Source organism: Ambystoma mexicanum, chromosome 1p, assembly GCF_040938575.1.
Source record: "Ambystoma mexicanum isolate Mex_15411 chromosome 1p, UKY_AmexF1_1, whole genome shotgun sequence".
Classification (NCBI taxonomy): Eukaryota; Metazoa; Chordata; class Amphibia; order Caudata; family Ambystomatidae; genus Ambystoma; species Ambystoma mexicanum.
This window is the reverse complement of record NC_090921.1, coordinates 189,033,381-189,045,857: the sequence shown is the minus strand read 5'-3', so window position 1 is coordinate 189,045,857 and position 12,477 is coordinate 189,033,381. Positions and strand designations below refer to the sequence as shown.

Here is a 12,477-nt window from a genome sequence, read left to right as displayed (position 1 = left end):
AGCATGGCCACTGGCTCTCAGTATGTGTGCAAATAAACAAACAACACCTACAGGCTTTGTGTCCCTCCTTGTATGCCATTTCTCCCTATATGTTCTTTAGTTAATGACTTAATTGGAGTTGTAAACCTGCTACTGGTGTAATAAAAATGGCTTAAAAGGGCTGCCTTCAGCCACTCAATTCATAGGCACTGTGCGTGTCCTTCACTGAAGTCCTGTTAAAAACAAGCATTGGCAAAGCCAACAGTTTTGGCTTGTCTACAAGTATTAGGAATGTGCCAGGGACTGCTATTAGATGCCCAGGTGCACCTGCTACAATCAATGACTAATTAACACTACTACAGCTGTGCTAGGCAAGTGCCTTTCCCATGCCTATGTATGCCTATGTATTGCCAATGCTTGTTTCTATATACCATGGGGTTATAAGCTTTTGAGAAGTTAAGGGTGGGAGTGTATGTGAGGAATAGCTGCTGCAACCACACATATAAGTTAACCACGCATATAAGTAGGCAAGAAAACATAAAAATGTTCCCATTAGTATACACTTACGGAGAAAACTTGAAATCAAGGGTCTTGAGCGTGGAGTGTGCAAAGATGAGTGCGGACCACTTACAAAACTAGTGAGCGTGAGCCAGCATTCTGCACCACAAATTTTATAGCGCGGCAAGAATGACCACAAGGTAGATATTAGATTCATGTTGGTAGACTAGTAACAAGTTTAAAGCGTGAAAGTCAAGCGTTAGACTTTTACACACTGAATTTATGTTACACCTCATTTTCATTCATTTGTAAAACGGAGAACATGCGCAGTTCGTAAGTTACGATTCTGCCACCCCCCTACCCCCTCCCTCTGCACCATAGCATACACTGTCATGCTGGAGTAAATGCTGTGGATTTACACCACCAAAAAGCAGGGAGATTCCATAGCAATCCATTATAAACACTGGCCATGATCATGCTTAAATGGCAGGCAGCATTTCATCATTTTGCACAATGGACAGCAAAAGACTGACGTCCACAATATGACACTCCACATTCGCACTTCGAAGGCAAATGTAAATTACGTGGTGGGGAAATGTATACGCCAAAGTGCAAATAGGTACCTCCACCGTAAAGAATGAGAGACTTACAAATGAGCTCCTTTGTGCGCTTGTGTAAGCACAAATCAGATTCATTTGAAACGAGGCGGGCGCCTCGATTTAACGTGCGGCCTCATTCTGCAGCGCTGATGAGACGCCTTACTCAGCTTCCCCATGGGTGCAATTTGTTCTACGCCTGCATGAGATTTTCATACATTACAACCATAGCACTTAAGGATTCCTGTGGCATCTGCCTCAGTTTTACAGCTGGTCAAAACCAGTCAGCTCCCATAGGAATCCGCTGTAAACGCCGCATGCAAACCGTATTTATAGGCAGCCTTTCCATTTTCAAAAGACAGAATACAAAAATGAAAGAGTAAAAGTTTATTTTTCCAACATGTACTCTTTCCTTCTCCATTCCTCCCCAAGGACATTTAACATAACACTGCATGCAGGGGACGCCACAGGACGTTAGTGGACCCCTGCATTCAATTTACGATTTGATTAAAATCAGTGAGAAATGTGTGCATCAGGCGGGGTCCAAAGAATTAACATGTAAGTGCGGGCACGCCCAAGGGGGATATCGTGCACGAGCACAAGTGACCTTCGATGTTCAAGAGCACTTGTCCGAGAAAGGGAAAAACTCTATGAAACTGGTAGGGATTTGTGCACGAGTATCAAGCTCCGCGAGACGGCCGGCATCTCGCAACCGGAAGTTGGAAAGCAAAACGTGAGGCACGTCACATACCAGCTTCTTCCTCTTCCGCGGCTTCCCAGGTTTATTCTCCTTTTGTTTTTTCGGTCCCCTTTTTCTCTTCTTGAGAATCTCTGGGACTGGACTCTCCACGTCATCTTCCTCATCTGGGAAAGAAAAGATTAGCAAAGTAAATCTCATCATTGGTAAATGACCGCAGACTATTCAGTGCGACTGATGCGGGAGGCACTTGCACAGGTAAACATGTAGGCCTGAAAAGAACCGCCATCGCCGTTAACAAGCATTGGCAACGCCAGCAGTTTGAGGTTTTGTGTAGGTATGGGATAGGCAATTGCTAAGCACTGATATAATGGTACTAACTGGCCATATCATTACAACAGCTGGAAAACGTATTTATTTTATTAATTTTTTTGATTTGTATTTGGTTTGGTAAAACCTTTACAAAAAAGAATGTCTTCAAAACATTACAGATAAATGCATAAAACATACAAACAATGTTAATACAATACTTCAATTCATCTAGCATTCACATACTTAAAATTTCAGATAAAAACACAGAACGCTTACAGACGGCAAATATATACGAAACTTGAATAAAACATTTCAACCAGATATAAAGTTTGAATCCCTATAATTGTATTTCAATGGAAACTAAAAATCGAGTTAAGGCTAAAATTAAAGCAACATTCTCACCCCACATGAGTCTACTCCAGAACAGATTTTGGGCATCAACAGGTTCGAGAAGTACATCAGTGCTAAATATTTTAAGCCTCATCGGGCTAAAATAGGGACATTCAATTATCCAATGCCTTAGCGTTTCCAAATGTGCAATATTACAGAATTGACGACTCGTATTAATACCCGATTATGGGGCCCAATACTTGGTCCGTTCCCTAGTAGTAAAATGATTAAACCAGAAACGCATTTAAAGTGCACGCGCTTTGTTACAGGGGAATCCCTTAATCTATGTGGAGAGATGTTCCGTCTTCCTAGGGAATGAGGCATACTCGGTATATAAGCTATAAGTCACTATGATTTCAATAGTGAATATCCAATTATAACTATAGAGTTTCTTTTTAACACTCACTTGAGTCGATGTTACAGAGGAGAGAGCACATTCTTTGCCTTTACAGATGAACAGAATTAGATGCAGATTCCATCAGCACTAGATCCAAATTCTCATATAGTTTATTAGAGGGAGGGTCCAAAAATGTTGCATCATTTAATAGCGGACTCCAATGGAATCAAGTACATAAAGTAACCACGCCCACCCAGTTCATGCCTAACGATGGCATTTAGCAAAGAACTAGAAAAGCCAAACACCTCTTTCCAAACTCGTCCCTGTAAACAGTTCAAATAATCACCCAGATCCAATAGACACATGTCTAATCCATACAGCAAGATAGGCTCGATTTTTAACAGGTAATAGTCTAAGAGGGGCAACAATGAGAATGTGCATACCCTGGTATATAGACATTTCATGTGTGACAAAAGAGGTCGAAATATTGCTATTAGGGAATCCTTCCACATGCCGATGGATGAAGAATTGCAGATTGTACCCCAAATACCTCATTTCCAAAACTCGTTCCATTTTTCTGTTCCCATAGTCCAAATCATTGGGCCTCATTATGACCTTGCCGGTCCGGAAAGAACGGTGGTAGTAAATCCGCTGCCACCGTTCTTTCCAGACCGGCTGATTAAGAGTACTGCAGGCGGGAGGTGGCACTCCCGCCAGGTCTGACCTGGCGGGTTTAACACCACCCGCTTGCAGGCGGACATGGAAACACCGGCTCTGTCATAGACGGAACCGGTGTTTCCATTGTCCCCATCCCCATGGAGTCCTATGGGGGTCCATGGGAATGGGGACTTACACAATTCCGCCCCCGGGTCACTGGGGTCGTAATGCCCTGGTGATTCCGGGAATCACGGAGGCGGAATGGTAATACGGGTCCGGCGGTAACCTGCGAGTTTTTCCGGCTCGGTTACCGCCGGACTCGTAATGAGGCCCATTGTCTTTAATTTGTGGGATCTTGAAAAGATATCGAATTTGGATTTGAGTGCATTAGCTTTCAAACTGTTTGCTACTGCATACTGTAAGAAGAGATTTAATTTGACTTACAGCCCCATGGGCGTCCTTTCAAAAAAGATAAGATCGCCAGTGAAAGCTAACCAATGCAGTGTTAACCTGCCCAATCTCACCTGAAGTCCAAGAAAGTCAGTGTAGACGAGGAGAAGTGCACACTACTGATGCTGAACCTAGGCACAGTGTCCTTGCTGCTTTTCAACACACTACCTAAATGAGGCCAGGAGGAACACTACCAGGGCTGCCCTCAACTGGAAATTCAGATCCCAACTGAATCCTGATTATGAATGGTTCCAACTAAGCATGGCAAGACAACGATCGTCTGAATCCATTGACGTTTATTACTCGAATCTGCGAACTAGCGATCGGCTGCGTGTTTCCTAACGAGGAATTCTCTGTAAGACAGGTCATTCATGGCATCTCGTCCGAGAAGCTGAGGAGAGACATTCTGTCAGAGAGAAACATTCCCCTAGAGCGCATTCTAGAGATGGGGCGCCACAGGGAAAGGACATCCAAGTAGCCACCATGGAAGCAGCAATCAGCCGTTTTCCCATCGATGCGGACCAACCCACGCTAGCATTGCCGCAGTGGAATCCAAAAGGCGACCATGACGGAAGACTTCCGTTTTGCCGACATGGCCGACACAAACACAATGGTTTGGCAAGTGGTGTGGGGGAGCGTGGCACTGCGAGCAATAGGAGTAACATGCCGGAAATGTGGAAAGCTTAACCACCTCGCCTCTGTTTGCCTCAGGTCCGGCCAATGGCGAGACACCCAAAGAGCCCACTCAGGTGAACAACACAGACCAAAAAATAGACGTCAGGCAAACCGTAGAGGGAAAGCCCGAGCAGTAGAAAGTGATGTGAGCACGAGCAACAGCGATAGTGAAACAAGTGAGCAATCGGAAGATGATTCACCGCCAGAAAGACACACCAAACACCGAAAGAGACGGAGCGAGAAAGTGCATCTCATCTCAGCAGTAGGACTGCACAAGAAGAAATGGAGAAAACCATGCAAGTCCCAGCCAACCTTCACAGTACTCATGAACGGCGCGCCAACCATAGTGGTAATCGATACCGGAGCGATGATCAATGTCATCCGACTAGAAAAGATTAAAGCACAAAACCATCCGACTTTATGCCTATGGAAGCAAAGCGCCCCTCCCAGTAAAGGGGTCGATTAAAGCTGACATTGTATACAACGGCGAAGGCTGCAGAGCCAGATTCTACGTCATTAATGCCGGCATTCAGACTTTAATCAGCTGTAGGACAGTGGAAAACCTGAAAATCATTAATTTTTCACTCCAGCTACACAAACCACACGTTGATGGACTCATAGCCAAACACCCAAAACTATTCAAAGACATTGGTTGCTGTCATGATGCCCGCTCCCGGGGAGCCGGTTCAAGCCCTGCGTCCCCGAAAGCGGACATCCAGTCCCCAAGGAAGGACCCAGCAACCCCATATAGGGGCCCTTTGGACAGTGTCCTGGCGCCTATGGCGCCAGGCTCATAAAAGACATCAGTCCTGGCGCCAGAGGCGCCAGGCTCATTATGGAAGTGCTTGGGTGCACTTACCTGATGCAGACCATGCTGCAGGATCCGTACCCCGGCCCCTATGGGGGAAAAGACACTAGCATTAGTACATTAATGCATGGACACAAGGGGAACCTCTTATAAAAAAAAAACTCACCTGGAAGCCAAGCAAGTTTGGTTCTCACCAATCCGAAAATCCAGTGAAGTAACTGGATACAAACGCTGCCACGCGCCCCTGCATCAGAAGCAGGATGGAGAGCTCGTCCTTCCAGACCCTAAGGTGAGACGCTACGAGGAATCACAGAAGGGTTTCGAGGAGGGTGAGAGGGGAAAGTGGGAGGCTGATTGCATTACCCCGCAGACAGTTAATCCCCTATTTTCGCCTACAGAAGGATACTTCTGCGAGCCAGACAAGCCAGATTTGGTGGCCCGGTCCAGTCCGTCTTCCGAACCCTGCGCATCACCTTAGAAGAGGTCACAGCAGCGCGAACCAGGCCAGTGCCTCCGTGGGAGTCAGGTGAGCGTTACAGTTGCTTAAAGAATCAAACGGTCACACTAGACATCGACCCCACCATTCAACCAAGAGCCGTCCGACATGGCAGGGTCCCCTTTCACATGCGAGCAGCAGTGGAAGAAGAGCTCAAAAATCAGGAAGGACCTCTGCATCATCAAGAAAATGCCAGGACCCACCCCCTGAGTTTCCCAATGACAGTTACAAAAAAGCCAAAACAACAGAAACGCGGTGTGGATATGCATCGACATGAGGCTCCCCAACTAGGCGAATGGACGGAAACGGCATATCACACCGACTATTGACGAGTTAATCGTAGACCTAAGAGGAGCCACGTAGTTCAGTCAGCTGGACCTTCGATCCGGCTATCACCAAAACTAGCTGGCTAAAGAATCCAGATACATAACCACTTTTTCGTTGCATCTGGGACTGCAGCGACATCGCCGGTTCAACTACGGCATTTCGTAAGCGGCGGAGGATTTTCAGAATGAGATTTGCAGAGGTGCCGATAAATCTGTGATAAAAGAGCCTAACTAGCGCCTAGCTGCGGTTCTAACACAACTAGAGGAATCCCGCCTGACCCTACATGCCAAAAAAATTTGAATTTGGCAAAACAGAACTATCTTTCTTTGGCTACATTTTCAACGCAGAAGGAACAAGTTACTTACCTGTAACTGTTGTTCTCCAGCATGGGTCTGGCATGGATTCACATGCTCATGAATATTCCCCGTCGTCAGGCTGGGAATCCTCGGTAAAGAAAAAACCAGTATCAGTTTCGTTTCTGATCTGTCTTTCGTAGTAGTAACCAATCACTGGTCTCTGCGTCATACTGACCACAGCCAATGACTGCCCTCTACCTAAGCACCGCCTCTGGCAGCCATCTTCAGATTTGGAAGCACGTGAAGTGGCAGTATGACCAAGTGAAGAGCCGCAGAGGGGTAGGCGGGAGGGTTCGCATGTGAATCCATGCCAGACCCATGCTGGAGTACAACAGTTACAGGTAAGTAACTTGTTCCTTCTCCAGCATGGGGTCTGGCATGGATTCACATGCTCATGAATAAAGAATACATAGCAGTACACACATGCACAACCACGGGAGGTGGCAAAGGCTCAACATTAAGCATCACATCAAACTCAACATTAAGCATCTTACCTCCTCACCAGGCTCACCTTAGGCGAACAGGTTGCGCAGCACTGCTTGGCCGACCCTGAACTCCTCCCTGGAATCCCGATCGACGCAGTAGAATTTCGTGAAGGTGTGCGTCGACCTCCACGTAGCAGCCCTACATATGTCCAGCAGGGGCACACCAGAAAGGAACGCCGTGGTAGCTGCGATCGCTTTGGTGGAATGGGCTCTCGGACGGCCAGGCAGCGGTCGGTTTGCCAACCGATGACAGTACATGATACAGCCGGAGAGCCATCTGGAAATGGAAGCCTTCGAGAGAGCCTTCCCCTGATTGACAGGTCCAAAGTTCACAAAGAGTTGTGACTTCTTCCGAAAACACTTCGTGCGGTCCACGTAGAACTTCAGCGCTCTAGCCACATCCAGCGAGTGCAAAGTCCTCTCAGCCGGCGACGAAGGCGACGGGAAGAACACAGGCAACACCAAGGGTTCGTTGAGATGGAAGTCCGACGGTACCTTGGGCATGAAGGAGGGGTGCGTCCTGAGCACTACCCTTGTGTCGTGAAAAGTCAAGTACGGGGCCTTACAGGAAAGGGCCTGGATCTCTCCCACCCGTCGTGCGGAGGTGATGGCCACAAGAAACGCTGTTTTCCACGACAGAAACTTCAACGGGGCCGAGTGCAGAGGCTCGAACGGAGGTCCCATGAGCTTGGTCAGCACCACGTTGAGCTCCCACGCCGGGGCCGGAGCCTTCACCGGCGGGAACGATCTGAACAGTCCCTTCATGAACTCTTTCACCAGACGATGAGACCACAAGGACGTCCGCCCCGTGGTTCTGGTGTATCGGGAGATCGCAGCAAGATGAATCTTGATGGACGCGTGTGCCAGACCAGCTTTGGCCAGGGTCAGCAGGTACGGCAGTACCTGAGGAGCCGTAATCCGTAGAGGGTTAATCTTCTGTGCGTGGCACCAGACAGAGAACCTCTTCCATTTGTGTCCGTAGCATTTAAGAGTCGAGGACGCCCTGGCCTTTGCAAGAACCTCTCTGCAGTCGGCCGGTATGTCGTATCCTCCAAACTCTAGCACTACAGGAGCCAGGCCTGCAAGTTCAGCGATTTCGGGTCGTGGTGGAGGATGGCGCCTCCTTCCCTGGAGAGTAGATCCGCGTCCACCGGCAGCTTGATTGGCGGGTACGCTGACAAGTCCAGAAGGTCCGGGAACCATATCTGCCTCGGCCACGCAGGTGCGACAAGGATCATCCTGCACCGTGACCTCTTGAGCTGGTTGACGAGCCGGATTAGCAGTGGCAAAGGAGGGAACGCGTAGAGGAACAGGCCCTCCCAGGGGAACGAGAAAGCATCGCCCATGCCCCTCGCCTGGGGAAACCTGCTAGCGAACCTCCGGCACTTGGAGTTCGTCGCCGTCGCGAACAGGTCGATCTGGGGTGTGCCCCACCGTCGGAAGAGGTGATCCACTAGATCCTGCCGTAGTTCCCACTCGTGGCACAAGCGCAGCTCCCTGCTGAGTGAGTCGGCGATGGTGTTTTTTATCCCTGCCAGATGAAACGGCACCAGAAACATCCTTTGGGCGACGGCCCAATGCCACAGGTCCTGCGCCTCCTTGGACAGTGCTGGGGACCTGGTTCCGCCCTGTTTCCTGATGTAAAACATGGTGGTGGTGTTGTCGGTGAAGATCCTCACCACCTTGCCCTTGAGGGACGGAAGGAAGGACCTGAGGGCCCAGAACACTGCACGGAGCTCCAGGACGTTGATATGGAGGGACTTCTCCGTCGGGAGCCAAAGGCCTCTCGCGTGCAGGTTTTCGGTGTGCGCTCCCCACCCTTCCAGGGAGGCATCCGTGGTCACTGTCTCCTGGTGGTCTGGGGTCTGGAAGTCCATGCCCGCCGTCAGATGCGCGCGGGTGCCCCACCACCGGACCGCTCGGCGGAAACTCTTGTCGAGTGTGATCCTCTCCTCGAAGCCGCCCGTCGTTTGGATCCAGCGCGCGTCCAGGAACTCCTGCAACGGGCGCATCCGGAGCCTGCACATGGGAATGCCCAGGATGGACCTGGTCCTTTCCTCCGACGGGGAGGCCAGAAGGGACACTGTGTCGAGCTTCGCTCCCAGAAACAGTGCGTTTTGCGCGGGTACCAGGTGGGACTTGGCGTAGTTCACGGAGAATCCCAGGTCCGTGAGAAGTTGGACGGTCCTTGCCGTGTGCTCCACGGCGAGCTCCCTCGTCTTGGCTCGGATGAGCCAGTCGTCCAGGTAGGGGTAGACGTGGATCCCCTCGCGGCGCAGCTGCGCCGCCACCGGTGCAAGGCACTTGGTGAATACCCTGGGTGCCGACCGTAGTCCGAAGGGGAGGGCTTTGAACTGGTAGTGACGCCCTTGGACCACAAACCTGAGGAATTTTCGGTGCCCCTTTAGGATGGGAATATGGAAGTAGGCATCCTCCAAATCCAACGACGACAGGAAGTCTCCTTCCTCCAGCTGACCCAGGACGTGCTGGAGGGTGACCATCCGGAACTTCTGCGCCTTGATGAATTTGTTCAGACGTCGCAGGTCTAGGATGGGGCGCCATCCTCCCGTCTTCTTCTTCACGAGGAAGTATCTCGAGTAAACTCCGGAGCCCCGAAGCCTCTTTGGGACGAGTTCGATGGCGCCCTTCCTGAGCATCGCCCTTACCTCCAGGAGAAGCTGAGGGACGTGAAGCTCTTTCCTGGCCACGGGGGGGACGCGCGGGCACCTTCTTTGAAACTCGAGCGCGTGGCCCCGGGCTAAGGCGTCCAGCACCCAACGGTCGGTGGAGATGGACTCCCACACGCTGACGAAGCTCGCCAGCCGGCCTCCCACCGGGGTGCATCGGTGGGGGCCCGACCCCACGGTCGGTTCAATCCTGTTTCGACGAGGCTTTGCCGCCTTGACCTCCTTGGCGACGACGGCGGGGTCCATGAATCCTTCTTTTCTTGGGCGGGGGAACACCAGAAGGTCCCGGTTCAGGATCCCCCGACGGGAGAGGTTCCTCCGTCGGCAACGGTAGTCTCGTCCTTATCTCTGAGCATAAGGACTGTATAGCCAACAAAATGGCCGCCGAGTTGTCTTGCGGCGCTGGCAGAGGGGAATCCGACGGGCGATCAGGGGCCCCGTCGGCACCCTCGACGATGTCGTCGTCACCTGCGTCGGGATCCATCCCGACGGGCCGGTCTTCTTCCACGCCAAGGCCGTGGCTTAAGATCTCGATCAGCTCTTCCTCCGAGGTTGAAGCCGAATCTACGACGACGCCCTGCCCCCCCTTTTTCTTCCCCGCCGGGGATTTCACGGGGGTCCTATCGATGGGCACAAAAGAGGACTCCCTCCGAGGTGGCAGGGAGACTCTGAGCCCCGAGGTCGCCACCACTGGTGTAGCCTCCACAGGCTGAGCCAGGGTCGCCGCGACAGTATCGATAGAGGGCTTGGCCGGATGGATTAAGGCCTTCACCACCTTAGGTGCGCTCACCGCCTTATCCTTGAGGGGGGGGGCACTGCCTCGCTCCCCCTCCGATGGGGCCTTCGAGCTCGACCGGGGCCTCTCCAGGAGCTTTGCCGGGTGCTCGCCCTTCCTCTTACCCGACCCAGAGCGTTGGCTCGTGGCTGAAGGTGCCGGGGAGGGTGCGCCCTGCCTGGCGCCCGTAGAGCCCGACCGTTCGGCGCTCCCGGTGCCAGCGGACTCGCGGTGCTTGGCCTTGTGTTGGACCCCCGTCGCCGGGGCGTCCTCAAAGGTCTTAGAAGACCACCCCGATTTCTTCCTCTTCTTCTCGCCTGACGGGCTCTTCCCTTCCAGCCAGTTGGCGAGACGTTGATGGCGGTCCTTCATGGTCCGCTCCGACATATTGCCGCAAAACGCACAGTCCTTCTCCACGTGCGTCTTGTCCTCATGTAAGCAGTAGAGACAAAAGGAGTGTTCGTCCTCCTTAAAGACGTTCTGCAGCTGGCATCCAGGGCAGACCCTGAACAGCTTTCCGGGCGTCGAGCTTCCCTTCTCCTGGGCCATGTCCGGGCCTGAGAAGCTTCTGGAGTCCTCCAAAAGCATAGCTCGACGAAATCTTCACCCTTGAGGGGCGCAGACGAATCCGACACGGGTCCCCGTTGATCGGATGAAGAGTCGGTGGAGCTTGAGGCTCTTTCGACCGAAAAAACAAAGTTTTTGAGCAAAAAACGTGAAAAAATAGCACTAACGCTCGAGAGCAATAGCACGAGGATCCCAACACATGAACGTGCGATAAAAATCTGAAGATGGCTGCCAGAGGCGGTGCTTAGGTAGAGGGCAGTCATTGGCTGTGGTCAGTATGACGCAGAGACCAGTGATTGGTTACTACTACGAAAGACAGATCAGAAACGAAACTGATACTGGTTTTTTCTTTACCGAGGATTCCCAGCCTGACGACGGGGAATATTCATGAGCATGTGAATCCATGCCAGACCCCATGCTGGAGAAAGTGTATTTCCCGACCCGGCCAAGATCACAGAGGTAAAAAAGGTCTGTCCACCAACCACTGTGATGGAGGTACGAAGTTTCATGGGGATGGCCTCATACTGCAGCCGTTTCATACCTGACCTAGCAACAGTTGTGGCCCCACTCCAGCAGCTGATAAGGAAAGATGCCCCTTGGACATGGGCCCCAGAAAAGGACAAAGTATTCAGGCGAATCAAGGAATTCCTCACGACCAATAATACCATGGCTTCCTTCAACGCCACCGGTAAAACAGAGCTGTTAGTGGACTTCAGTCCTTTGGGACTGGGAGCAGTCCTCACTCCAAGAGGGTAAGACGCACCCCATCACATTCGCCAGCTGGGCCCTGACAAAAACTGAACACAACTATGCCCACATTGAGCGGGAGGCCCTCACAATCCTCTGGAGCTGCCGACATTTTCAAGTATATCTATTAAGACACCATGCAACCATCTATACCGACCACAAGCCACTGATGTCCATTTTTAAAGGCTCCGCCCCACACCCACCAGTAAGGATCGAATGTTGGATGCTCCTGCTCCAGCCATTTGACATTGAAGTGCTATATCGCATCGGAGGAGACAAACCGGCAGATTACCTATCCTGGCACCCACAACCTGCAACAACGGCGGAACGTGACGACACGCAAGCAATGAACGAACATGTTTGTCACATTGTCGCATGTGCCTGCATGAAACGAATGAAGCAGGAGGAAATCACAGAAACAGAATGAGACCCGTGCCTTCAACAAGTAAAAGAGGCCATCTTGTCGGGAGACTGGAGGAATCTGCTAGCAGTAACACCTAACCGCACAGTGGAGGCCCAGGAGCTACTGCAAAACATACTGGGGGTGCAACCTGACCTTTTCGTTTCTGCAGAGGGCATCATATTGAAAGGACACTGCATTGTTTTACCCTTGGCACTTGCAGAGCGTGCACTGCTGT

The 12,477-nt window shown here is 51.3% G+C and overlaps 1 protein-coding gene across 14 annotated transcripts in view; it reads right to left on the bottom strand.

Moving 5' to 3' along the window:
- The window catches only part of CHD3 (chromodomain helicase DNA binding protein 3), a 2,755,261-nt gene that overhangs the window by 2,554,977 nt on the left and 187,807 nt on the right, over positions 1–12,477 (bottom strand). For all 14 annotated transcript variants that reach the window (XM_069646310.1, XM_069646296.1, XM_069646309.1 and 11 more), the window contains exon 3: positions 1,825–1,937. In XM_069646310.1, coding sequence (XP_069502411.1) covers positions 1,825–1,937 — 113 coding nt within the window. The remainder of the gene's footprint in view (positions 1–1,824; positions 1,938–12,477) is intronic.